The sequence below is a fragment of the Ursus americanus genome, chromosome 22 (assembly GCF_024610735.1).
Source record: "Ursus americanus isolate L20-20 chromosome 22, mUrsAme1.1.p, whole genome shotgun sequence".
NCBI lineage: Eukaryota > Metazoa > Chordata > Mammalia > Carnivora > Ursidae > Ursus > Ursus americanus.
Genome location: NC_142148.1, coordinates 25,860,417 through 25,887,657, shown reverse-complemented (window position 1 = coordinate 25,887,657; position 27,241 = coordinate 25,860,417). Strand labels below are relative to the sequence as shown.

Sequence of the window (27,241 nt, the reverse complement as noted above, 5' to 3'; positions counted from 1 at the left end):
AGGGTACACAGGTATCAGTCCTGTGAGAAATCCAGTTCTACCTCAGCCCTCCTATCTCTTGTGGATTCCTGGAGGGTTTTTATTGTTTCTGGTCACCTCTTGCTTGGGTTTCTCTCCTATTTATCTCTTGAGCCCCTCTGTGTTTGTCCACTGTGGCTTTCCCCACTCTCTCATATCATCAGTTTTTGACAGTTCACTATCCTTCATATATTTCCATCTGGTATCAGGTGTCATATATTTTGCCCATTTTTTGGTTTTGGTCGTTTCAGGTAGGAGAATAAATCCAGCCCTCAAAATGAGGGTTCTGGCAAGAGCATACTGAGAATTATGGACCTAGCAGATCCTTCTGGATTACCCTCTCCAGACAGGGCCATGTCGGGGTGGTAATGTGTGACAGTCTTGGAGAGGCAATAGAATGGGATTACATTACTTCAGAACAAAGAGCTTAAAATTGAGATGCAGACATCCATTGCCTCCTGCTTCCCAGAATTCCTCAGTTTCCCAGCAGCTGGCTGTTTCTCCTCAGCTCAGTCTGTCTAGTACTGAGTTCTCTTTCAGGAACCTCACGTGACCCTCATTTCAAATACAGTCTCCCATTTCCTCCCATTTCCAAGCTTAAAATTTCCACTTTTATCTTTTTTTTTTTTTTAAGATTTTATTTATTTATTCGACAGAGATAGAAACAGCCAGCGAGAGAGGGAACACAAGCAGGGGGAGTGGGAGAGGAAGAAGCAGGCTCATAGCGGAGGAGCCTGATGTGGGGCTCGATCCCGGAACGCCGGGATCACGCCCTGAGCCGAAGGCAGACGCTTAACCGCTGTGCCACCCAGGCGCCCCAAATTTCCACTTTTATCTTACAGAGGAAGTCAGGTTCTTTATCCCTTCAGGTCATATTGTAGTGGGAGCTTCTCTTTCAACACTCGGAGGTTGCTCTGAAATTTTCCTAAGCAAAGAACCTGTCTTCTGATAGGAATTTACTGAATTTTACTGAGAAATCTGGTGGTCACACTTCACTTGGCAATTGTGCAAAGCTCCTAGCTGATGCACACATGCAGATTGTTAGAATTCCCACAATTTCTGGGAAGGACTTTGTCTTCAGTGTTGTTTTGATTCGGTCATGGTTTCCCATTGCTAATAGTCTTGTGCTCATTAACATACTTGTAAGATTACTGTTCACGCTTACTGTGGTTGGTTGTTTTGTCCTTGTGTGATTGCTTTGTTGCCATCTTGACTGCTATTTTATTCCTTGCGGGTTCTTTTCCACAGAGTTTTGTCCCTGGAAAGTGGAGCTTGAGTGGTAGACAGGCTACAGTTGCAGCTGCTCCAGAGTTTAACGGAGATGAGACCTGTAGACAAGGCATTGTAACACAAGATAAGATGTGACTGAGTAATGTGAGACACTGAAAGTACTGAGGGAGTTCAGAGATTCTTTTTGGAGGTGAGATTGCAGTTCTTAAAGATGTGTCTTTCTTTTTTTTTAAGTGAAAATTGCCAAAGTAGTATAGTATGTCTTTTGGAAACAATTAAAATAATACAGACCATATAGAATAAACCATGCAAGTCTCCTTATTTCCCTACTCTCGTTTCCCAGGAGTACCCCGTTGATAACAGTTGCATATTCTTCCAGAATATTTTTATGTACACAGATTTCTAGAGCATTTTTCTTTTTTTGTAATAATAAGATTATAGCATTCTGCGTTTGTTTTTAATTTGTTCTTTGAAATGTTACACATTCACGTGGTTCAGAACTCAAGCTACAAAGGTAAAGTTCTCCACCTTTTCTCCCAACTGCTCAGTTCCCACCCTCAGAGATCCTGCTGCCAGGTGTGCTCCTTTGCAGAGATAGAGTCACCATAGATGTATTTCTCTGTCCTCTGTCCTTTTATTTTCATACCAGTAGTATCCTGCTTTACAGTGTGCACCTTGCTCTTTTCTTACGCATTCTGGATTGAATGATGTTCAGGAGCTACCTTGGGCGTGTCCTGGCTTCCCCCTGACTCAAGTATGAAGCCTCTTAGGAGAACCTAGTGACATAGAGGCAGACCTGTAGAGGGGTCTAGATCCTCTGCAGATATCCTAGGCTAGTGACCTGAAGTTCCAAGGACTTGAGGACAGGTCAGCAACACCTGGTCTTTCACCTCCTCCTGGCCTAGCTGAGCCTTGGGGGCTTTCGTGGCTTGAGTATCTGGTTCAGCCTGTGCATCCCCTTGGATAAATCTTGACATTGCTTCCTTTGCAGTCCCCTTCTGAATCTTATCTGCTGGGAAAGTTCCTCATTGCTGAGCGTAGCAGTTAAAAAAGCTGTTAGTCACGTGGCTGGGCTCCTATTTCTGCGCGGGCAGGCTGAGTTACAGCGTGGTGGTGTGGGTCCAGGTAGGAATCAGTCAACATTCTGAGCCCTGAGCTGCCATCTGCCTTGCAGCCTGCTGGGATGCTCAGTTTAGACAACATATAAAGTTTCCTGGATACGGGACAAACCCAGGCCTATGGAAAGAGCAGGAAGGTTAAAGCGTGTGGTACTTTGAGTGGTGACGAAGGCGTAACCAGGGAGCTGACATGTTTGCACCAACGCCAAGAATTCCAGGACAATTTGTTATCCAGCTGAAGCCAGTGTAGTTGCTACAAAAAAGAAGCCTGGGGACAAAACATACTTCTCCCTTGTTTCCTTTGTCTTCTTGCGTACCCACTCTATTTTCTAGTATTGCAGTGAAGGGTACGGACACTGAAAATGTCTCATGGTGTTTGTTATTTTCGTTCTTGCAAGAGAATAAGAGACGGGGCTCAGGTCAAAGCAGGGCTCTTATGTGCTGAGGGTATCAGCTTCCTGAAACGGTTTGGCAGATGCTGACATTTCACCCAGAGAAACCATAGTTGGAGGCGTAGGGAAAAAGGCTTAGAAAACTCTGGGTTTTATCGGGAAATATTTCACCAGACTAAACCTTGACCTGAAGGCATCAATTACCCTCTCCCTTTCCCTTGCAATTTCGTTAGCCAGAAAGGAATAAAAACCTGACCCGTGTGATGTGCTGAGACCCGCGTAGTTACGGGACTAGTATTCCCGAACATCCCAGGCAAGTATGTGAATGTGCCGAGACTTGTAGCCAAGTGCTGTTGCTCACCTTGTTTTGGCACCAAAGCTATTCCCAGGTTTTCTTTCAGGAGCAAGGGTGGGAGATGCAGTTTTCAGTGGGTCAAGATACAAAATAGAGTCAGTGGTCATAAACTGTAATATGAAAAACAGTTTGGGGCAGCATTGTTCAAGCTTGCTTGGTGGTAAGGAGAGTTGAAAAGGCTCTGGCCTGACACTGACATGCTCCCACTCAGGAGCACGCGCACGCAGTCGGTGTCCCAGAGATAGCCTGCTAAGTGACTAGAAAGTGACTGAATTTGCTCTATGCAAAAATATTGAGTGGGTTTTACAACATTTTTTTTTCAGTTTTTAAGGTAAGGTTTATTGTTAATTATATACCATTCAGACAATACCTGATAATAGGAAGAAAGAGAAAAAAAAATATATCACCCACTTTGATCACTGGTACTTCTTCGTATAATCTGTTTTTTTCTTGTATGAAGCTTTAGTCTGTTCCTCTACACTGAAGGGTTTTTCTTACCACATTCACATATTTGCCTGGGATGTTCTGGGATGTTTCTGGGATATATGTGTGTGTCCGTGTGTGTTTCACTTAGCATAGTAGTAACTCAAATGTAATTCCATATTCCTGCATACTTTGTAAATGCCAATTTTAACAGCTGCGTACTGTTCCATTGTTTGGAGTTTGCTTCTCCCCATTGAAAATGCTTGTTTTGCAAAAAGTTTTTCCAGACTCTATTTATAGGACAGATTTGTTTGTGCCTCTAATGTATCATGTTTGTCTCTAAACGAAATGTTTCAAACCATTTTCAAGCTTTGTAATTAAAATTTTTAAAGAAAATATAAACCCCTCCCAAAAGCATAGTTAATGACATTATCCTGGCATTCACATTTGCAAAATGGAAAGCTCCTTTTGGCTGCTGTGATGTCAATGTTACTGGCACTCATGCCTAGAGAAAACGTTTATTGGCCTTTGGCAAAGCCTTTCTGGAGACAACTCTCGTTATGTTATTTTAAAGTGTTAGAACTCTGCATTTTCAGACAGACTTACATAGTTGATTGTTGTCTCCAAACCTTCAGATAAGATTTGAAAAGAGAACACCCTTTGTCTTTCTTAACTCTACCTGGGGCTGTGATGTGTCTTTTGGGAAGAGAGGGGAAAGAAATCTAATCTCACTTCTGTCACTGCGACTGCGTGACTTGTAACAAGTCACTCTCCTTTTCTGGACTTCAGTTTCCACATCTGTCAAACGAGAAGATTGAATTGAAAAGATCAGTAAGGCTCTTTCAACTTGAGTATTTTCAGAATTTTTAACAGGCCATTTGTTCTAACCACACCAAGCCTACTTTCGTATTTATATTTTTCTGTAGCCACCTGCTCAATCACTGGAAGAGGGCACCTCTAGGAGCTCTCCCGCCCTTGGATTGCCATTTGAACTTCAATGAAGTATGTTGGAAACCAGTGTGCTGTCTTGTTGAGGACTTTCCAAGGGTTGTTCTGGAAGCGGAAATCTAGCCCAGATCACTCCAGGGGACTAATCCCTGAATAATGTCCTCTGACACACACACATATTTTCTGATATTTCTCTTGACCTTGGAACTGGTTAAAGACTGCACAGAATGTTCAGTGAATTCTTACAGACTACCACAAGGAAGTCCCTCCCATCCTTGGCTTTTCCAAGATGTGAGGATATCTAGTAGTGGTTTTTCTATTGTTGGAGGCAGTTTAAGGACATCACAGTAAAACTGATACCTTGCCTTGCCTTCTGTTTCTCTCCACTGCAGTTCAGTTTTTACAGCGTTCGTGGTCAAGGGGACTTGGATTGCTTTGGGTTAATTGTCACAGGATTCAGGAAGAACAGCAACAGTATTTAGTGGAAGAAGCCCTAGATTAGGAATTGGGAGAGCAGCTTCAGGCTTTCTGACCTTGAGCATGTCATTTGAATTCTCTGGATTCAATTTCCTCATCGTAGAAGTTAGAATGATGTTTCTAGAAGGGACCTTTCCTCCCGCTTTTTGGATGACAGTTTGCTCCCAGCTTTAATATGACCCAAAGGCACTCTGAGCAGCAATGGTGACTGTCACATTGGGCACTTACTCCCGTTGGCCAATGTGACTCAGTGTGACCGTGCTTGAGTCATATGCTCAGTATTAATTATCAGTGGGTATGTGTCACCAGGGGTTGCCAGAAGCCCCTGCTGTTTACCCAAAGCTAACAACCTGACAGGACAAGGCCAGCAGCTGCAAGTTTACAACCAGCAAAAGGAGCAGAGAGACCTCTCAGAGACTCCATGGGAGTTTGTGCAGGCAAGAAAGGAGAGGGATTTGAAGTCGAGCCTGCAGAAACCACCCTTACTGGCTGGAGGTGGATGTCTACACTGGAGGCTCACTGATTCTTATTGCTCATTAGCCTTTTTCTTCCCCTTGTGGTAATTTGTTTCTGCAGCAGTAGGGACAAATACAGGAAGCCACAGAGCGCAAGCGGTCGGGAGTCGGAAGGGGCTGCCAGTTCCCATTGCCCTCACAGCTTCAGTTTTTGTGCAGCTCCCTCTCCTTGAAACATTAGCTGTCGTGACAACTGAGCGTTTCTGCATTTTCCTCACACACATACAGAACATTGCTATTACTCAGAGGCCTCAGGAAAATGGGTAGGAATTAGGCTGCCAGTTCAGCAGCTGGGCCTGGGGGGCTTTTACCTGGGACAGCGGTCCTCCGGGTGTGGTCTGTGGACCAGCAGACCAGCCTTATCAGGACTAGAAATGCGAATTCTCCAGCCCCACTGCAGACCTGAGTCTGACACTCTGGATGTGGGGCCCAACAATGGGTGTTTTAACAAGCCCTCCAGGGGCCTGACGGACGCCCAAGCGTGAAGACCACCATGCCAGAAGAGACGGGCAGGTCCTGCGAGACAACAGGTTTCCCAACTTGAGGTTCGATGGGCCGGGGAGCCAGCAGCCATTCTCTCCCATGACCCTCAGTGCCCAGGCCAAGCAAGAGGGGATCTGGTGGGCAAGAACACGCTTCCCCTCTGGAGCTCCCTGGGGTGTCACCTTTGTGAGATCTGTCCCTGTGACACAAGAGAGCTGCTGATTTGTTGAGTAGGTGTTTATCTCCCTAGCCAACACTCCATTACCAGAATAAAGGAAAGCAGAAGGCTTTTCCACAGGGCCTTCCAAAAAGTCATATGACAGATGAGGAAACTGAGGCTCCATGTTTAAATTACTGTCCCCGAAGTCACACTGCTCGTAGGTGGCAGAGTGTGGATCCAGGTCTGTCTGCCCTCAGGTGCCCTCTGCACCACACCAGGTGCCTCCCTTGAGTAGGGCCAGCTGCAGGGGATGGGCATTCTCAGGAGCTCCTGACTCTTTTTGGAACCAGATGACGCTTGATCAGAGACCCCCCTGGGTGAAAAAGGGATTGTTTCTGTCAACCTCCAGGGCCAGCAACTTAGGACTTGGGGAGCAAGTATCTTGTGAAGGTTGCAGTTTGGGCTGGAGCCCACTCAGCTCTTGACCTTGCAACGGGAACCTCCAGCGAAGCGTCCCAGCGGCTGGGAGGCAGGTCCTCTCTCCCCACTTTCACCCAGCAGGCATCTTCTCAGACCGTGCTGGATGCTTGGGTTCCTGGCAGGGAGGTGGCAGCTGTCGGTCAATAAAGTCACAAGCCTTGGCAGGACTGCATGCTTGCCAGGGTGGTCCAAGTGCCCGGAGGTGCTTTGCCCCAGCCCCCTCCTCATCCCTCGCCATCCCAGGCAGGGCCGCTTCTTGCAGCAGCCGCTTAGAGCTTGCCGTGCACCCCCTGGTTCTTATGGGAACCCAGTTTAGCAAATGGACCTCAAGTTTTATAAATAGCACAATGGCAGGCTGGGAAGCCATCCTGTGCAACAGGACAGAACATGCATTCCCCGCTTTTTGAGCCATTTCCTGGGATCGTGTGACAGGAGTAACTTCTTACTTGCAAAGTTGAATTACTTTCAACTCCCAGGTCTATACTCCGTACTTGGGTCTTGCTTCTACTCTTTTATGTGTCTGCATTTGTCCCCCGCCCCCACCGGCCCTGCCTTCCTGAAGTGGTGCTTCCAAGTCTGCTCCTGGGACGTTTCCTGTTCTTGGAACAGCTGCACCAGCCTGGGGTACCCTCCTGCTACTTGATCCTATAGGGAGGTGTCCAGTGGCCCTGGGTAATTTTCAGATGACCTTGTTCCTCTGACGTCATTACCTCGCTATTTTTGGCTTTGCTGTTTATGCTGCGGAGTTGGGCTGAGACGGGGGAGAGGGAGAAAGGGAAGGTTTCCCATCATCCCAGGGCCCCCCCAAAGTGGGATCGCTTGCTCTTCAACACTTACAGAGCACCTACTGAATGTCGGGCCGCGGGCTACCAAACTGATGACGCAGCCTTAAGTCTTCACTCACTCACAGCGTTCAGTGGTATAGAGGAGTAATTAAGCATGAGGGTTCTGGAGCCGATCGCCTGGGGTTGACATTCCCACGCCACTGGAACACTTATCTCTGAAGCCTCGGGCAAATTACTCCTCTGTGCCTTGGTTTCCTCTTGGAAATGGGAGTGATAAGTATCTACTTCATAAAGTTGCTATGAAGATTAAGGGAGTTAATACGGCACACGGTAAATACACAACATTTGTGGCTATTCCTACTAATAATGGCACCCCTTTTTGTACTAGGTCCTTGGGGTACAAAGTCGGCTGACAGGGTCTCTGTCCTGAGCGGGGTCTGGATCTAGGTCCCCAGAGCCCCAGATGCTGAGACAGTGTGCACGGTCCACATAACAAGTCAGAAGGGAACACCCACCATATGCGCCATTGTACCCTAACTTGTAGGGGCATTTCAAAGAAACGAGGTGACATTCTTGTCCTGGAGAGCTGCAGAGCAGTGGTTCTCAACCCCGAATGCACATCCGAATCTTCTGGGTTGCACCTCCCAAATATTCTGCTTTAATTGGCCTGAACTCAGGGTGGGCTCAGGCTTCGGGAGTTGTGAAAGCTCTCCAGACATTTCCCATGTGCACTGCGGTTGAGACACGCAACCCGGGCTCTCTCACGAGGGGCTCAGAGCTGGCCTCTGACTTGGGAGTTCTCACACTTGGGCGTGCATGAGAACCACCTGAAATGCTGGTTAAAGAGAGAGTCCTGGGGCTCCCTTCTAAAGAGGCTTCATTGAAAACCAACCCGGGGAGCCTGGGCACTGAGAAAACCTGCTGGAGCCAGGCCTTCATCTGAGAAGTCATCCTTGACCAGCAGCCCCAATCCATGCTGTTTTTATATCTCCTATATGTAGCTTGTACCACTTTCTGTCTTGAATTATAGAAATCTGTGTGCATATTGATACATTTCAAATTATTTATTAATCCATTTAGAGTCACAAATGGTCATTTTGAAAAGATTGGAAGATCCAAAGAATGAAAATCATCTCTACTCCCATACCTACTAATACGTGTATCCCTCCAGACATCTTCTCATTTTCGTAATCAATTTCTTTAAGGTTTTATCTATTTACTAGAGAGACAGCGGAGAGAGCACAAGCAGGGAGAGCAGCAGGCAGAGGGAGAGGCAGACTCCCCACTGAGCAGGGGCTCGATCCCAGGATCTGAGCCGAAGGAAGATGCTTAACGGACTGAGCCACCCAGGCAACCCCTTAATAAATTTTTTTTTAAGATTTTATTTATTTATTTGACATAGAGACAGCCAGCGAGAGAGGGAACATAAGCAGGGGGAGTGGGAGAGGAAGAAGCAGGCTCATAGTGGAGGAGCCTGACGTGGGGCTCGATCCCATAACGCCGGGATCACGTCCTGAGCCGAAGGCAGACGCTCAATGACTGCGCTACCCAGGCGCCCCTTAATAAATGTTTTTAACAACAAAAAAGGACCCTACTTCATGAATGACTTTACAATCATTTTTCACCGAAAATGCACCATGTGATGATTCTATCGCTATTCTTCAACATCTCTGTGTCCCCAAAGTAACCACGTTAGCCCTTGCCACAGATTAGAGCATTCAATAAATAATCTTAGCAATAAAACTCCACGATTTCAAGATGAATCAGTATGTCGTTTGAGCTTCCAGAGGGATCTCTGTTCAGTTTGCCACACAGAGTGTCCATAGATTCTGCTTAGCAGCCTCGGAAGGAAGGACAGGATCTTACCTAGGCCTTCCCCAGAGGCCTGAGAGGTACTGCCACAGCCCTGGGCTTAGGGGCCGGAGGTGAGAGGGCAGGAGAAAACAGCCCTGAGTGGCTCCCTTGTCAGGACCACAGGAAAGTTGTGAGGGGAATTGGCTGCTCTCCTTGGAGTCAGAAAGGTTACTCAACTCCCTGGATTTTCCATCACAGCCGAGCAGGGAGAGGGTCAGACCGGGAAATGTCTTCTCTGAGCAGGGCCTTTTAAAGCCTCTTGGCTGGGTCAATTTCCTTCCAGGAGCCAGGGAAGCAGTGCCCGGGTGAAGTTAACCCCTCCACTCCCAAGCAATTCTCCCAGGGATGGGTGAGCCGGAGAGCCCAGGCTTCTGGAATGTAGAGCCATCCAGGGCAAGAGGCCTAAGGAGCCGTGAACTCTGGCTGGAGAAACCTTCCTTCTGGCCTTGTTAAATCCAACAGGCATAATTGCATCCTGCTGACCTTAATTCCCCTGGCGGGTGTAATTGGTCCTGGCATTGCCCCACTTCCTGCCCTGTCCCTGTAGAGGCAAAGAGGGAGGCTGCACAGCTGGTGCGGGGCGGGAAAGCCCCGTTTGAAGGGTGGGCAGGGTCTCTGGCAGCCCCCGGCTGGGAGGAGGAGGTTTCCCCATGCCCCTCCCCTGTGCCTCCAAGGGAGTGCTGAGAAGAAGCCCGGGGACTCCCAGGGAGCAGCTGGCTGAGCTGAGCTTAACCCTGGGCGGGGGAGCAAGCTGCAGGCAATCCCGTGGATCCGGAACCAGGCCAGCCTCTCATCCCAGCGGGAGGGACCGCGGAGGAGCCTGCCGGGCCAGCTGAGCCCTCTACCTGGGGTGTCCAGCTCTAGAGCCCGCAGTGCTGCTGGGACTGCGCCAAGCACTCTACATACCGTGTGCTCGCTAAATGCTCCCAGCCGCCCTGGGAGAGGCAATGGGTCAGAGTGGTTATGAGCCGAGCCTGGGCTTAGACGAGTCCAACCCAGCTCTGTGAGTTTGCCCCGTGACTCAGTTTTCCTGCCACACCTGTGAAATGGGGCTAAAATAGCTGACATTTATACAACACTTACTGTTCTCAATGCTTTATCCACCTCCCCTCTGAGGAAGGTGCTCGTCCTGTAGATAAAGAAAGGGAGCATTTGTCCAAGCCTCAGTGGCTAGTTCTCAGAGCTCCTTAACCACTGCTGGTCTCAGCGGGAGGTGCTGCCGGATTCAAATCTGCACACTTGGCCGCTATTCAGCGGCTGTGTGACTCTCTCCGAGACGAGCCCCTTCCCCTCTCTCAACATCAGCTTCTGCACCTTCAAAGTGGCCTAATCCTTGGCCCCGAAGCCTTTGCGAGGACCCTCTGAGCTGGGTAAAGCCCTTGGCGGGGTCAGGCCTGCTCTGAGTGCACACTTAGTAAATACTCACTCAGTAAATACGGTGCCGATGACCAGGGTTAGTAACAAGGGAACGTCAGCAAGGGCCATGGCAGCAGCGTAACCCCACAAACCCAGCCCAGGGCCTGGCTGGCCGGTGGCTTACTCACCGAACCCTGCCCGGCAAGTACATTTGTGCTGGAGTGCGTGTGAGCATCAAAGCCCTTGCCCTCGAGAGGCTCCCAGGGACCAGGCTCCCAGGGACCGTCATCGGCGGGGTGAGCCTGGAGCTGAAGGAGGCCAAAGGAGGAGGGCCCAACACCTCCCGAGAAACCAGAACACGCTGTGGGAAGGAACAAAGAGAGGGCCCGTGGCTCCCAAGAGCAGGTATGGAGAGGAAGCATTGCAACCTTCAGACACTGTCAGACCGTAAAGGGGGCACCAGGCAGGGGGAGACAGGCGAAGACACCGGCTGGGAGATTCTAGGGAAGAAAGAGCGCTTTGGGCTTTGTAGAAGGATATTTCTGGCTCAACTCCCTTGTGGAGTGACTTTGGGCACATTACTCTCTTGATCCCCCGTCTTCATCTAGGAAACAGGCTGGAAGCTGCCCACAGAGTTATTATCAAGATGAAGTTTTCAGACAACGTGGATAGAGCCAACAGCAGGCCCTCAAAAAATGGGAGCTCCCTTTCCTTAGGAGAGTCTGGGTGCGTTCAAATCTGAATTCAGTCCCCGACAACCCGTATTGCTTTGGATAAGTTACGGAACTGCTCTGTGCCTCAGTGTCCCCATCTGTAATAGCACCTACCTCAGTGGGTTGTTGGGAAGATCACACGAGTGAATCTACGTAAGAGCACTGAGCTCTTGGAGCAAGGCCCCCTCGTTAGTATTTTTGCTCCCCAGAAGAGGCAGACTGTGGCCTGCACCTGGGAGGAGGGAACCGCAGGTGAGGAGGGCCAGGAAGCGCAAGAAGTCATCAAGACTGGGGAAGGAATCCCAACTGTGGTTTTTGCTAGCCTCGACCACCACCGACTCCAACATTTGCTCACTTGAAAAAAAATCACTCATTTTGAATAGTATTCTGTTCACATACTTCATGGTCCAAATTTAAAAAAAAAGTAAAAGCATGTGCCGTGACGTCTCCCTCCCACCCCTGCTCCCCAGTGTCTTGCTCGCCATCCCAAAGAAATTCTTATGTGTATAAGGTGAAAGTTCATATATTATTATATATATTACCCCCTTTTGCCCAAAGATAGCATATTCTACTTGCTGTTCTGCACATGGCTTAATTTATTTATTTATTTATTTATTTACCGTTTTGGAGGTTGCTTTGTATTCTTTCATTCACAGCCTCCTCAATCTTGTTTATAGCTACATAATTTTCCTTTGCTCAGACCTGCTGCTTTCTCCAGTCATGTCTGCTTCCCTCCCTCTGGGGACAAGGGTGGTCTCCTCCATGTGAGAATTAGATTTGGGCTTTGGGGGGGGGGGAGGCCCTGAACCCAGATGCCCCCTGCAGAGCTGTTTCCAGTGCACTCCACAGAGCCAGTTCTCAAGGCCCCCCTCAGAGACAGGCTCTGGGCAGGCAGCCCCTGGAGGATGGGAGGCTCTTTGGAGCATACCTCTCCCCATCCCATCTCAGCTTGATCACCTCGGGCTTGAGTGGCCCCCAGGTCCCCACTCTGGTGGAGGATCCTTGGAAAAGACTCTCCACCAGCCGCCCTCCTTCCAAGTAGGCCAGCCTCCGTCTCCCCAAGAGCCCAAGAAAAATACATTTTCAAAAGAAAGGCTTTCAGGCCCGTGGGCATGTTGAGCAAGTGCCCCTGAGACACTTTCTTCCCCAAAGATGCCCCCAAGCAGATCCGGAGGCCAGGAGCAGGGATCATGGGCAGAGCTGGGCAGTGGGGTCAGGGTGATTATCCCCGGGGCCTGCGTGGCTCTCACCAGCTTCTGGGCAACCCCAGGAGACGTGGCGTGCAGGTGGGCAGAGCCAGAGCCCAGCCTGAGCACGGTCTTGTCCTCGAGCCCTACCGGGGACCCCTCTTGTGCCAGGCCCCCTGCCTGATCCGGTCTAAGCCAGCGATACCCGGCAAGGCCTAGGGAAAGGCTGCTCCCTCAGGGGCCCAGTTGCCCCCTCCCTTTTCTCTTCCTGCTTGTTCCAACACTACTCTCCCCCCAGTCCGTCTGTGGGAAGAATGCCGTGTCCTCTGAACGGGGGCCAAGAGTGACAGGTGGTGGCAGTCCGAGCTGCATGGCCCCTGGTGTAAGAGATCCTCTCCTCCGTCCCCGCCTCCCCTGCCCGCACCCCTGCCTCTGCCTCTGCCCACCCAGCCCGATCCCTTACAACTGCCCCAGGAGTGCTCCTGGGCAGCCGCGGCAAGTCCGGCGGCCATCAGGTTGCCCCTCTCTGCTCCAGGTACCTCTCTCCCCTCGATCAGCTGGCCCTGGCTCCTCTCAGCCAGACAAGAGGAGGAATCTGACAGCCTGATACACCTCACTCTTCTTTCTGCAGCTAGAAAGACTCGAGTTAGACAAGCAGAAGCACACGCCTCCCTACCTCATGGCGACAGAAAACGGAGCAGTGGAGCTGGGAATCCAGAGCCCATCAACAGGTGCCAAGCTGGGGCAGGAGACAGAGGGAGGAGCCTGGGAAGGGGTGTTTGAATCCAGGGCCGGGCCCATTCCTCAGCGGGAGTTCTGTGCCGCAAGCCTTTTTGTATGGCGCATGAAGGACCCAGAAATTAGAACGATCTCTGGATAAGGTGGGGCTGGGTCGAGGGCCTACCTGAAGCCGTCCCCGGAGAGACTGGGAAAATGTGGAGCCCCCGTGCATGGCATCTAGACATTCAGGGCAAGTGATGGTGGGGGCATCAAGGTGCATTCGAGGACCAGAAGTCTCCCACGAGGGCCTCCAAGGCCCCAGCAGCCCATCTCTAGAGCCCATGAGATGGCCCCAGACCCTCCGTGGGACAAGCATTCGCAAACTGCTGCCTACGTGGGGACTTGGGCCCAGAGCTGGTCTCTGGCCAGCCTGGCTGGGGGAGGAGGGAGGATCCTGACTGGGATCTCACTTCCTTTGCAGACAAGGCACCTAAAGGTCCGGCAGGTGAAGGACCTCCGGCTGCAGGGAAAGAGTCTGGTCCACCAGATCCAAAGAAAGGTCCCAGGCCCCCAGGTGGAAAGAAAGAACCTGGGACCCCAGATGGAAAGAAAGAACCTGGGACCCCAGATGGAAAAAAAGAACCTGGGACCCCAGATGGAAAGAAAGAGCCTGATCCACCCACCCTGAAGAAAGATGACAAAGCCGCCGCCCTAAAGAAAGAGGATGGTGCCCTGGCCCAACCCTCAACCAGCAGCCAGGCCCCCGAGGGAGAAGGCCACTCAGGTGGGGGGCCTGCGGAGGGCAGTGCTGGGCAGCCAGCAGCCCTGCCCCAACAGACCGCGACAGCCGAGGCCAGCGTCGAGAAGCCCGATGCCAAGCAGGAGGCCTCAGGCAGCCAGGGCCCCGGAGAGCCCAGGGTACACAAGAAGGCAGCGGAGGGCCAAGCAGGGGGCAGGAGGGCCTCGCCCGCCTTTCTGCACAGCCCCAGCTGCCCTGCCGTCATCTCCAGGTGAATGTCCCCTGTCGCTCAGTGGGGAGGGGTCTGCGGCTCTGTCTGCAGCAGTTGCGTTTAGCTCCTCAGTCTTGGGCCTCATTGTCACCATGCTCCGTGCTGGATTGGGCAGTTGTGATGTTTAACATCTGTTCTGGGCATTGGCTCTCCTACCTTGTGGCCCTACAGAAACCAGGACTTGGTGATAGTTCACAGATGCCTGGAACGTCAAGACAGAGAGGTCATTGAAGACGTCTTCATGAAGCATCTGTGGCCAGAGTCCCCCTTACTCCACGAGCTTGGTTTTAGCTGAGGGCAAGACTGAGATATCGGGAGGAAAAGATAACCTTTCTTCTTACCATAATATGAAAAAATGACTAGTTGTCAGATGGATAGATCATTACTCATGCTTTCATAACCATAATATGGCACCAGTCTTATGAGGCAGTCCTTAGACTTACCTGAGTGCTAATCACATTAAATGATATTAGCGATATATTGTAAACCACGACACTACTACTACATCGGGCTGAATTATGTATGAATACCAATGAATACATTGGTATCACTGATACATTAATCAATTGCATTGCCACAGTTTGTATGACTCAAGAGCTCCATAATCTCCCTAATTGTAGTCACATAATGATTAACCAAAACAAGAATCCTATTAGTAGATATTAATGATTTATCAGTGCATTGACAGTCAAGATAATGGCCACAGACATGCATGGCATTATCAACGTCCCTTGATTTCGTATAAAGTGAATTTGGATGCCTTGCCCCATGCATTTGGGGCCGTGGTGGGGACGGGTGGGGGGGGGGGCGGGTGGAGTTGTATCAGCTAGATTGCAAAAGAGGCTCTGGAAGCATGGAGACCTCCCGGAGGCGGAAGTGGTACCGTGTCTGTTAAAGGCATCACCACTCTGTTCTCACATTCTAGGCCTGAGAAGCTGCCGGTTGAGAACCCCCTGAACGAGGCATCGGAGCTTATCTTTGAAGGGGTGCCTGTGACCCCCGGCCCCACGGATCCCGGGCCAGCCCAGGTAGCAGAAGGAGGGAAGCGCATCGTGGCAGACAGCCAGAAGGAAGCAGGAGAGAAGGCTGCAGGCCAGGCTGGCCAGGCTAAGGTGCAAGGGGACACCTCGAGGGGGATCGAGTTCCAGGCTGTTCCCTCGGAGAAATCGGAGGTGGGGCAGGCCCTCTGTCTCACAGCCAGAGAGGAGGACTGCTTCCAGATTTTGGGTAGGCCAGGGGCAGGTGGGGCCTGGGGAGGGAAGGGGGCTCCCCCGGTGTCCCCATGTCTCCCTGTTTAGAGGACTGAGCGGCTCTGAGCCATGCCCCACCCAGGCTGACCCATCAGGTGTCACACAACTCTAAGAAATATAATTTCCTCGCCCCTTTTGAGAAATGGGGAAACAGAGGTTCGGGGAAAGGGAAATGGAGCGAGTGCCCCAAATCCACAGTTAGGACGGATTTGAACCTGTCCAAATGGACCCACTCTGGAGCTCCACTTTTGACTTTCCTCTACTTTGTCTCTAATGCGGTTTTGGAAAAAAAAAAAATCAGGTTTTGGAGCAGCACCAACTCTCTAGCCAGTGGAATTTGAAGTCAGTCTGTAGAAGGGCTCCCAGGCCAGGCTTTGGTAGTTAAAGGTCATCCTGGAGGGAGTGGGGAGGGTCACGAGAGCCATAGAAGGTTCACAAGCTGAGGAGCACAGGTGCCTGTGGAGGAGAGCCGTGACCAAGGAAGCTGGGCACGTGAGATGGGGCAGGACTGTGGCGTGGCCTTAACTGATGATCAGACCGGGAGCTGGTGGCTTGGTGGTTTATTCAGTGGGCAGCAGGAGCCACAGAGCGTGAGCGAGCTTGGGGAGTAGGCGAATAGAAAGGGCCTGGGTGGGGTGTGGCAGGGCTGGGGGTGGGGTGAGATGGGGTCAGAAGAGCCCAGAGTGTCCTGACACCCCCCTCCACCAGGCTCCCCCAGCCAGCTTGCCCGGTCAGCGGCACAGTGCCACCCAGACGGGGTGGGAGGGCCTGGCGGCTGGGCGGCAGCCAGGAGCCCTGCCTCCTCCCCCAAGCAGCGGCAGGGACTTCTGCCCCGCCCCCTCCAGAAATCACATCCTTGGGGTGACGGGACCTGAACAACCTCCAAGGGCCGTCAGATTTATCACCAGCCTGGCTTCCCTGCTGCCTCTTGCTATTTATAAAGAGGTTTCCATTCCCGATGACTCAGCCTGTGAGCCGCCAGGGCCCGCTGTTCCCCATGGTTGCCGCTAGGTGGCAGCATCTCCCTACCAAACATCTCGGCCCGGTCTCCGCCCCGGCCCTCCCCCTGCCCTTGGGCCGTGCCCAGGTTGGGCAGCCATTCTGCAGGACGGGCCAGCTTGGGCTGTAACTAGAGGGGATGGTAGGCAGGTCATGTCACCTACCCCATCATTCAGACATAGTCACTCCTCTCTGGCACTCCACCATTATCATCCCGCCCCCCCTCCTTTTTTTCTTTAATGGAAATGCAGATAGCTTGGGATGGAGACGTCATTCCTTATCACGTGGGAGGGTCTGAGAAGTCCAATCAGCTGTCCCCATTGTTGTGCCAGGAGACGCTGAGCCCCCTCTGACAGAGTCCCAAGGCCATTTTGTGTGTTGGTGGCAGAGCTGAACCTGGAAACTGGGCCCCCTAGCCCCTATCCTGGAGCCAGCTGTCCCCCAGGTATCACTTGGTGAACCTCCCCGGATGGGGCCCAGGTCAGGCAGGAGGGGGTGGTCCTGGGGCACCTTCTCAGCAGCCCCTGGCACTGACTGTGATCTGCCTCCGCAGATGATTGTCCGCCACCCCCAGCCCCCTTTCCCCACCGCATCGTGGAGCTGAGGCCTGGGAACGTCAACAGTCAATTCAGCATGAACTCCAAGGACGCGCTGGGCGGGTGAGAGCTGGGACCCCGAGCCCCTGGCCCACAGGCGGGAAAGCATGGAGCCCCAGGGCCTGACATCCTTCCCGAGCAAGGCCCAGACACACCCCGATTGGACATGATCTACGGGGACACAATTACTTCCGCATGGTTACTTACCCCTCGTGTGCAAGCTGTCACGTGGGTTGATACGCACTCATGTCACTGTCTCTCACACAGACACACCATTGATCATTCAGTATTTCCTATAGGAAGCAAACAGCATTTTCCTGTCTGTTTCAGTTTCGGCCACCACCCTGACCCCCTCAAAGTGCTTCATAAAAAGCCCTCCAGGTGCCTTCCCCTGGGGCCCAGAGCCCCAGAACCCATGCTAACCACAAGGCGTGAGCTGTCAATCAGGTGCCGTCCTGTGGGTGCATCTACCCGTCCTGTGCCCATGGCTGGTGTGGTTCAGCCACTGTCCCTTCCACAAGGCTCCCAGCTTCAGGAGGGAGTTGGGCTGGCTGGGGCAAGCGTCCCGGCTCACAGAGGGGGATCCGGACAGGGGCAGAGCACAGGCCCCTACCTCAGCCCCGGGCCCCTGGGAACCCCCTCACTCCCCACCTCTTCTCTCTTCAGCGGCAAGTTTGGAGCAGTCTGTACTTGCACAGAGAAAGCCACAGGCCTCAAGTTGGCAGCCAAGGTCATCAAGAAACAGACACCCAAAGACAAGGTAGTAGGGGCTGGCTCCGTGGGAAGGAGAGGGGATCCTCGGAGTGGGTACCTCTCACCTCCCTCCACCCGTATGTCTGCACCAGGGGCTTGGTGTTTGAGCCTCGATGTGCTGAAGATGGCACTCAGATAGACAGAGGGACAGACAGACAGCCCTGCCACAGGGACCTGAAGCCGCTTCCCATAAACAAGACACCTCAGTTGTTGAACTTCTCCCAGGGATGTCCCCTTCTGGGCACAGAACGTCCCTGCCTTCTGTTTGGCTCAGTCCGGCAAACACTGATGAGCACGGGCTCTGGGCCAGCACGGGGAGTGGGGGGGCCCCCCGAAGTGAAATGAGTATGTTCCCGCCCTCAGGGAGTGCCAAGGCCATCAGGCCGGGTCTAGAGCCCAGGCCTGGCTTGGAGGAGGCCGAGGGCAGTGTTCGTTCAAGGAACGAGTGGAAGAGTGGATGAATGTAGGCACAGGCTCATGTGCAGTGAGGGGGTCAGGCGGGTGAGGGCTGATGACCACCTAGCCACCTGTTGTGCTGAGGGCTGTAGCTCGGGAAAGCGAGGCCGGGGGCCGGGGGGGATCCGGCGGGGGCTGTGGAAGAGCCTCCAGATTCAGCGGGGCACTGTCTCTCCAACGAAGGCTCGAAGGAGGAGCTGGTTCAGGTGGGGAGGCAGGGAAGAGAGTCTCAAGCCAGGGGGGGCTGTGGGAGGGAAGGCCTGAAGGCCAGGAGCGACAGGGACCAGTGGAGGAGGCAGGGGAGCCGAGAAGGGAGCTTAGGAGCATTTGAGGCGGAGACACAGCAGGTGCGGAGGCCCGGAGCCTGGGAGGACCCTGACAGAAGCTCAGGGGACTCCGCCTTTCTCGGCCGCGCACTCGACTGCGGGTCTCCAGGCCTCCGTCCCGGACCTGGCTCAGCGTAGATGGTCCAGACACACGTGCTGCGGAGATTAGTTGGAGTCAGCTCTTGATTAATGAATTCGCGAGGACTTTCTCTGGGCCGCTCACCATGCCAGGTGCTCAGGAAGCGGCCGTGGAGCGTCCGAGTCCCTGCACTCACGCTCGAGACAGGGGCAGACAACGCAACAGGACACACGCAGAAGGCATGGCGTCGGGGACTGAGCGGTGCCAGGAAGGAAAATAGAGCCAGGGAGGGTACGGGGAGTGTGGGGCCGATGGGGGCCGTTAAGATAGGGCGGTGGGGTCTGGCCTCTCTGGGGAAGCGGCAGGTAGAGTGCCATATGAATGAAGGAATAGAATCAAGGGAACAAATGGAAAAATGGAGGCAGTGATGGGATGATGCTGGGGGCTGAGGGGACGGGGAGGGAGAGAGGCCCGATCTGTAGCATTTGGCAATTTCCCCGGTGTCCATATTCCTATCTCGGCTGACTTCAAGCCACCAGAGTGACAGTTGGCATTCACGCTTTCTGAAAGTGACAAATAATGGCAGCTTAGGCCGGGAAGGCAGTGGCCGAGCCGCTGAGAAGTCACTGGATTTGAAATCTAGACGGGTCTCCCGAGGCAGGGTGTGAGAATGGGAGGAATCTGGGACAGCGCCTGGCTTGATGTCCCGCACACCTGGGCGAGGGGACAGGCTCTCTTGCTGACGGGCAAACTGAGGGCAACTCAGCCGTGTGGCGGGGGCCGTGGCAAGGGTTTCCTTTGGACCTGAGAGGTCCAGGATGTCTCTTAGCTGTCTGAGGGGAACTGCAGTCAGGCAAGTGGAATGGCAAGTCCTGGGACTTGAGGGGAAAGCCCAGGGAGAGAGGGCAGCGGGAAAGTGGTGAGCGGAGGACTGGCCCTCGGGTACTCCAGTAGTGAGTCAGGAGGAGACGAGGAAGAAGTGGCAAAGGAACGGTGTCCTGGCCGGAACGACTGGCGGCGAAGACACGGGCTCCGGGTGGGGACAGATGGGAGGCAAGGAGGCCAGCAAGGAGGAGGCCGGGCAGTGGTCTAGACCAGGCCTGACAGGTCAGGTCAAGGGCAGCGGTATGGAGGGGGGAGGGCAGGGAGCGGTGACCCTCAGGCGGTACCCCCGGCTTCCCTGGTGCCCAGGAAATGGTGATGCTTGAGATAGAGGTGATGAACCAGCTGAACCACCGTAACCTGATCCAGCTCTACGCGGCCATCGAGACCTCGCACGAGATAGTGCTGTTCATGGAGTAGTGAGTGCTGGCAGTGGGGCAGGGGGCCGGGTGGGGGTGCCAGCCGGCCCGGAAGCAAGCCTGCGGAGGGGTCTGTCCACACAGCATCGAGGGCGGCGAGCTCTTCGAGAGGATCGTGGATGAGGACTACCAGCTGACTGAGGTGGACACCATGGTGTTCGTCAGGCAGATCTGCGACGGCATCCTCTTCATGCACAAGATGCGGGTTCTGCACCTGGACCTCAAGGTACCGGGGCCGTGGCCCCCCGAAACCAGGGTTGCCACCAGCCCTCCCGCCCCGCTCCCATCCGTCCTTCTCTCCCTCCCTCTACCCTGCTAGCTGTAGACCCCAACGGGTTTACTGAGGCTCTGCTAAGTACCGGGAGCCGGGGATCCCACAGAGAGTGAACAAGCCTTGGTCCCAGGTCTCAGGGGCTTCTGGTGGAGTGCTAGGTACACGTCCTCCGTCCTGAGAGCCCCGAGCCCAGCGTCCCACGCGTAGAACTTGCTAAGGGTTGCTAGAGTGTTTCCCTCGGTGGGGCCTTCATAGGCGCTGTGAGTGTGTGTTCGTGACTCCCGCGAGCCTCTGTCGAGGGCCCGCTCTGTGGCAGGCAGGGCTCTAGGTGGTGGAGATCCAGCCGTGAACAAGGAAGACGAAATGCGGGCCCTCGTGGGACTTAGGTTCTAGAAGCGAGTCAGGAAAACGAATCCGTGAAGAACAGCCTCAGCGCAGCAACGTGCACGTGCTCCACGAGCAGGAACGTTCCGAGAAAGGATCTTGCTATTCCTGCTCTGACCTTGCGCGGAGCCGGCCAGGCAGAGCCCGAAGGCTTCACGCGTCCTGGCGGCTGTGGTCGACAGGTGGCCGCTGCCCTGCGCGTGAGGCCGGCCGCGATGTAGGGGAGGCAGGAGCAGCGGCAGGGCGGGGGGTTCATGCCTGCGGGGCGGGTGGCGAACCCGCAGTTTGGGTACTGAGCGGGGTGAGCGTCGAGGCTGGTGCTTGCCTCCGTTCCTCTGAGAAATGCGCATGGAGCGCCTCCGCCGTGCTAGGCCGCTCCCCTGCCGCTGTGCGCTGGGCTGGGCACTGGCTTTACCGCAGGGTTGACGAGGGACACACCCCTGTCCCCTGGAGCCTACAGGTCAGTGGGGGAAACAGACCATTCCTACAACAGATCCTTTTACACCGTGACAAGCGTTATGAACAGCCCATGAGAGGCGCGGAGAGACAGACAGGGTGAACTTGGAGAAGCAGGCAAGGGCCAGAGCCTTGGAGCGGATGCAGGCCCGGGGCTGGCCAACACCGGCACTGTGCTGGCTCTGGGCCAGAGCCATTCGGGGTGTATGCGCCTTCCGACGGCCCACGGGCCCGGTGTGCAGGTAGCTCCCCCACGGACACGTGAGGGAGCCAGGAGGGTAAGGGGGTGGGATTCAATGGGCCAACATGGTGGCAGGGAATCTAGGAGTTGGTTGTCATGGCCAAGGGCAGAGATGGTGGCGGCTGGCACCAGTGGCCGTGGTGGAGGGATGGGAGGCGGCCAGACCATGGGTATGTTCTGAAAACAGAGCCAGTCTGATTTGCTGCTGTGGGAGGGGGTTGGAGACAGGGAAAGGAAAGAGTCGGGTGACTCCTGGGCTTCTGGATGGAGCTGGCATCTGCACACAGCGTCGGAGGCCTGCCGTTGCCCCGTGAAAGCCAGAGCCTCTGGGGGCAGAGCAGGGTCCCCAGTTAATTTTTTTTTTTAATAATGATTTTTTATTATATTATGTTAGTCACCATACAGTACATCCCCGGTTTTCCATGTAAGGCTCGATGATTCATTAGTTGTGTATAACACCCAGTGCACCATGCAATATGTGCCCTCCTTACTACCCAGGGTCCCCAGTTAAAACACAGCACCCTGGGAAGCAGCTGTCTCAAACCTCTTTATCCTAAAATGTGTTTTTTCAGGATAGCAATAAGTTTCTCATCCAAAAGGGGTCTCCCAGTCAAGTAAGTTGGGTGAACCACAGCCTGAAGGCCCTTCCCAGGGCTCCTCAGAGTCTCGTGTCCTCCGGAAGGAAGACTGACTTTGTCTTTCTCCCCTAAAAGATGGTACCCTGGGACCTTTCTTTTCTTTCCCTGTTCTGCTCGAGCACCAGGTTGAGCTGTGAAGGTCGTAGTGGATGGACCCGTTCAAACAGCACCTTCAGAGCGCATGTGGTCAGGCCCTCTGGTCAAGTGCCCACAGAGCCCTGATGAGTAACAAGGGCCAGGCCAGGGCGACAGAGAACCCGGGGACCCGGGGGCTGAGCACCCGGCTCAGGGGGCAGTGGCGACTCACGCCAGGGGCCGTGTGGCCACGTGGCTAGGGCTTCTGGGGTTTCGGGAGGTGTTGAAGACCAGGGGAACAAGGTTTTTGTGTGAAGTCTCCTGCCTTTAACCATTGTTAACTACTCAAATGGTTCTGGCTTGGAACCCCTGATTAGTCCTGTGTCCTTGAGTCACATGAGGAGGAAATGGAGGCCCAGAGCCGGGAGGGACTGGCCTCACAGGAACGTCGTTCACACACTCACCTGCGCTGGGGCCACAGGATTCCCAGGAGCCTTGGTGGAGCACTTACTCGGAGCCTTAGTTAGACAACAGTGGGGGGAACAAGGAGGCCGGGAGAGGACGGTCCCTTCTCTGGAAAAGTCCCTCTCAGGGCTTCAGGGTCCTCGCCCGTGCTGGAGCAGGGGCTCCCATTCTGGCAGCATGGGGCTCTGGTCCAGAGAGCCTGGGACCTGGGGGGACCTGGGTGGGGAGGCAGGGTGAGCTGGGTCAGAGGTCAATCTGGGCCACCCCCTTTTCCTCAGCCAGAGAACATCCTGTGCGTCAACACCACGGGCCATATGGTGAAGATCATCGACTTTGGCCTGGCACGGAGGTACCCCCTTGGTGGGTGGGGAGGGCAGGGCAAGCCTCTGAGGTGCGCGGGGGACAGGAGAAGAGTAGAGTGGAGGGTGTGGGGAATGGGCTGGGGGCTGTGCTCTGAGCTCTTGCTCTCACCCCCAGGTATAATCCCAACGAGAAGCTGAAGGTGAATTTTGGGACCCCGGAGTTTCTGTCACCTGAGGTGGTGAATTATGACCAAATCTCTGATAAGACAGACATGTGGAGTATGGGGGTCATCACTTACATGCTGTGAGTCCTGGGGGAGTGTGGTGTCTATGGGGCTGGGGCCCATGGGTGGGCAGCTGAGGCCAAAATTGGCCTTGGGGTCCTGGTGAGGGGTGTTCCACCTCCCCACTCCCTCAGTCAGGGCTCTGCTGGGATTGGGTGTGCGAGGGAGAACCAGGAAAGGGGAACTTTGTACCCATTTTGTAGATGGAGAAATGAAGACCCCTAAAGGCATAGTGTCCTAGTCCAGGTTCCTACACAGCAGATCCTTGATGACCCAGGGTGGGGGCAGAGAGCAGCAGACATTTTTCATACACCCATCATTCCTCTTCTTCACTGTAACCCTGGGAAGCTGGGGTGATTATGCCCATTTTACAGATGAGAAGAGTGAGGCTCAAAGAGGGGAAGTGACTTGCCCAAGGTCACCCAGCCAGAATCAAACCCAGGTCTGTCCCACTCAAGAGGCTGGGGTCTTTTCAGCACATGGTGTTGCCTCCTAGGATCTGTCTCCATCCCCTGAGCCCCCAAAGGTGACTCAGTATCTCCGATCTTACCTCCCCGGCTTCCTGATACCTCCTCTCTCCAGGCTGAGCGGCCTCTCCCCCTTCCTGGGAGATGATGACACAGAGACCCTAAACAATGTTCTCTCTGCCAACTGGTACTTTGACGAGGAGACCTTTGAGGCCGTGTCCGATGAGGCCAAAGACTTTGTCTCCAACCTCATTGTCAAGGACCAGAGGTGAGGCTCACATGAGGACACAGACCCCGTGTGTGCAAACCCAGTGTGTGTGTGTGTGTGTGTGTGTGTGTGCACTGGCAGGGCAGGAAGAAGGCCAGGGCTGGCTGGGTCTGGTGTTTACAGGCATGCCGTCCGCCCTCACCACATTGCCCCCTCCCACAGGGCCCGGATGAACGCTGCCCAGTGCCTTGCCCACCCCTGGCTCAACAACCTGGCAGAGAAAGCCAAGCGCTGTAACCGACGTCTTAAGTCCCAGATCTTGCTTAAGAAATACCTCATGAAGAGGCGCTGGAAGGTACCACTGGACCGGGTGGGGAGGCGGGAGGGGCTGCAGGCGGGAAGAGCTCCTGGCAGATCCCAGGCCCCAGCCCTGCCTTGGCAGCTTCTATGGACCAGGCCGAGCCCTGTCTGGAAAACAGGGTTGGCTTTTCTCTCTTTGTCCTGGGCTGGTTCCTGTCCCGGAGCAGTGACCCTCCACCCACCACCTCCACCCTGAGGAGGTGTGCATTTGAGGCTTGGGCTCAGGAAAAGATCTCTGATGCCCTCACAGGCCCCTTCCCTTCATTTTACAAATATTTATTGGGCATCTCCTACTTCTAGGCACCAAGAGTACACCAGTGGACAAAAGAGACCAGGAGTTTAGTGTTTGTGGACTCATTTTGGATGGGAGGGGTGTTATTAAAAGGGGTTAAGGAAGGTCTCTAGAAAAAAATTAGGATTGTCAGGCGTGCCAGGGGAGAGGTTGCACTTCTAAATAGGGTGGTCAGGAAGGGCCCACTGAGAAGCAACATGTGCACAAAAAACCTGACGGAGGTGAGGAGTGAGCCATGCTGGTACTGGGGAGGACAGTGTTCCGGGAGGAGGGGACAGCCAATGCAAAGGCCCTGAGGCACAAACATGGCTGGCAAGTGTGAGGAACAGGTAAGAGGCCAGTAAAGCTGAAGTGGGATGAGCAAGGGGTGAAGGGAGATGAAGTCAGAGAGGAATGGGAGGCAGTGGGTGGAGGGACTCGCTGGCCCTGGCAAGGGGCTTACGTTTTAGTTGGAGCGATATAGGAACCACTGGAGCATCAGAGCAGAGAGGTGCTCCGGTCTGGCTGCCATACCTGTTGAATGAGGGGAGGAGTCCTGACAGATATCGTATCATGGCACCTCCTGTGGCCATTTTGGGCACTGCGCCCTCTCTAGCGTCTGGCCGTTGGGGAATGAAGGCGATCTTAGGAGCCACTCAGCTGCGCCACAGTTTCTCCTCCGGCCAGAGGCTGACTGGGATCCTTCTCCCTCATCCCTCAGAAAAACTTCATTGCTGTCAGTGCTGCAAACCGCTTCAAGAAGATCAGCAGCTCGGGGGCACTCATGGCTCTGGGGGTCTGAGCCCCGGGAGCGACTGAGGCCTGGATGCAGCCGCACGGTGGCCGGGGCTGAGGCCACACAGCCCAGAAGGCCCGAGCAGACGGGCCAGATCCCCAGGGTGGGCTGGCTAGGACAAGGCTGCGCCAGGCTGGGAGGCTCGGGGCTCCCCACGACCCCGCGCAGCGACTGCTTCCCCGACGTGAGCCGCCTCAGATGTGGCCTGAGTCGATCCTGCTAATGCCTCCCCAGACAGGGCCTCGGCCCTCAGCCACAGCCCAGATGCCACAGGCCCTGTCGCTCCCTCCCCGGCTCCCCCTCTTGGAACTGCTGCCATGGTGACCCCTGCTTGGTCTCACCTGGGGCATCCCTGGCTTGGGCTTGCTCCTAACTGGAACGGGAAGGCTGGGGGTCCCAGCATGTGGGGCTTCTGCGGTTGTGGATGGGAGGCCCTTGGTGGGGCAGGAAGGCAGCAAGGCCAATTCCTGAGGCCCAGCTGCCAGGGGAGACAGAGCAGGCTTTGTGAAAGAGGACCTCCATGCCCCCGCCCGCCCCCCCACTCCCAACAGATAAGGCCTCGTACACACCATCTGGCCCGGCCCGGCCCCCGCCCACCTTCCTGACGACCACCAACACACAGGAACTCTGTGTGAGAGAAGGACGCCCAGCCCAGGCCTGCGGAGGGGGAGGGGAGAGGCCTGGGGGACAGGGAGACCACCCCCGAGCTTGCCTGAGGGCCAGGCGGGCCAGCCCAGCCACTCCGGGGCCCTCGTCCCCAGGGTCACCCATGGCTTCGGATGATGGGGTCAGCAGGCCCAGGAGGAGTGAGAAAGCCATCGGGCAGTCCCCAACCTGCTCTCAGCTTGTGCCTTGTAAATAAATGTACAGGTTGGATGTGGCTTCCTTCCCTGTGTGTGTGCGTGCACTTGGGTGAGGTCAGAGATGACCCCTGATCCCCGAGCGCTGCTGTGGGCCAGGCACTCCAGTGGCGCTTCAGGGCGTGGCCTGGTGGCTCCCGGTGCGGCCTCAGGAGCCAGGCTGCCCAGCACAGGATCTGGGCAAGTGGCCTGCCAGCTTTGGGCCTCAGTTTGCTTCTCTGTCACAGCACCGTCCAACATTTATCGGTGCTTACTGGGTGCGAGGCTCCATTTAAGTGCTCGTATGGGTATTAACTCATTTATCCCTCACAGCAAGCTTGAGGTGGATATTATTATCATTCCCATTTTACAGGGGGGGAAACTGAGGCTTAGAGACAGGAAGGAACTTGAGGGCTATTCAACAAGTCGGAAGCTGGACCTTGAGCTCTTGTCTCCCAGAGCGAGGCTCTGAGTCCGAGCCACCTTGCTTCCCAGCAGAACAAGGTGTCAGCGGAAAATGGGGTCTCCAGGTGGGGCCAGAAGTTCGGGTAGGCCTGTGGTGCCTTTGCTGGGCCTGCGGTGATGGGGTCCCCCCCCCAGGCCGGTTCTCTGCTCTTTCCCACGGGCCACAGCCTGCGCCAGCCTGGGCCTGCCGGGTGGGGGAGGGGGCTCCGTCTGCTGGAGGGGGCAGCCCAGAGGGCCGGAGAACTTGACCCGAAGAGGGCTCGGCCTTGCTGGCTGTGAGGACAACTGAGGCAGAGGTGGGCCTGGCCTCAGTGGGGCAGCCGGCCTGCCTGCTTGGGGTGACTGGGCTCCAGCAGCGGCGGCAGGGACGGCGGTCAGCGCGCGTCGAGCGCTGTGGGGCACCAGCCCTGCCCCAGCTGCACGTGTTCATGAGCACGTTGGTGGCTCTCGGCGAGCCCACCCGGGAGACATGGTGTTAGGTCCATTTCTCAGATGAGGAATCCAAGCCTCAGGGAGGTTAAGCCCCTTGCTTAGGGTCACACAGCTAGTCGAAGGCAGAGCCAGGACTGGTACCCAGACAGTTTGGGCCCAGAGCCCCTGCTCTTAATGGCTACACTGCCTGCCTCTTGAGAAATCTTGGACTTGACCACGGACCAGGACCCTGTTCATCCCGACCTCCCCTGACTCCATGAATATTGGCCTGGAGGGCCAGACCAGCGTTGTCATCCCCAC

General features: G+C 54.6%; 1 protein-coding gene and 1 long non-coding RNA gene across 2 annotated transcripts; one reads left to right on the top strand and one right to left on the bottom strand.

The window, feature by feature from the left end:
- Positions 1 to 615: 615 nt before the first annotated feature.
- LOC148108047 (uncharacterized) lies at positions 616 to 13,684 on the bottom strand. Its single transcript, XR_015720927.1, has 2 exons — positions 13,399 to 13,684; positions 616 to 1,346 (listed from the first exon to the last, which is right to left on the bottom strand). It is a non-coding gene; the product is annotated as an uncharacterized LOC148108047 (long non-coding RNA).
- MYLK2 (myosin light chain kinase 2) lies at positions 12,872 to 26,081 on the top strand. Its single transcript, XM_045807182.2, has 13 exons — positions 12,872 to 13,029; positions 13,126 to 13,225; positions 13,696 to 14,224; positions 15,150 to 15,451; positions 17,027 to 17,132; positions 17,736 to 17,829; positions 19,875 to 19,984; positions 20,069 to 20,210; positions 22,796 to 22,866; positions 22,995 to 23,123; positions 23,686 to 23,838; positions 24,001 to 24,133; positions 25,131 to 26,081. Exons 2-13 carry the CDS (start codon positions 13,174 to 13,176, stop codon positions 25,209 to 25,211), a joined length of 1,902 nt encoding a protein of 633 aa, XP_045663138.2. The 5' UTR covers positions 12,872 to 13,029; positions 13,126 to 13,173; the 3' UTR covers positions 25,212 to 26,081.
- Positions 26,082 to 27,241: the final 1,160 nt, after the last annotated feature.

Bases quoted from the DNA above. Each gene is read 5' to 3' on its own strand.
- MYLK2 (XM_045807182.2), top strand. From the start codon at position 13,174: ATGGCGACAGAAAACGGAGCAGTGGAGCTGGGAATCCAGAGCCCATCA. The intron at 15,452-17,026 runs GTAGGCCAGGGG...CTGCCTCCGCAG, and splicing joins GGACTGCTTCCAGATTTTGG to ATGATTGTCCGCCACCCCCA. The intron at 23,839-24,000 runs GTGAGGCTCACA...CCCCTCCCACAG, and splicing joins CTCATTGTCAAGGACCAGAG to GGCCCGGATGAACGCTGCCC.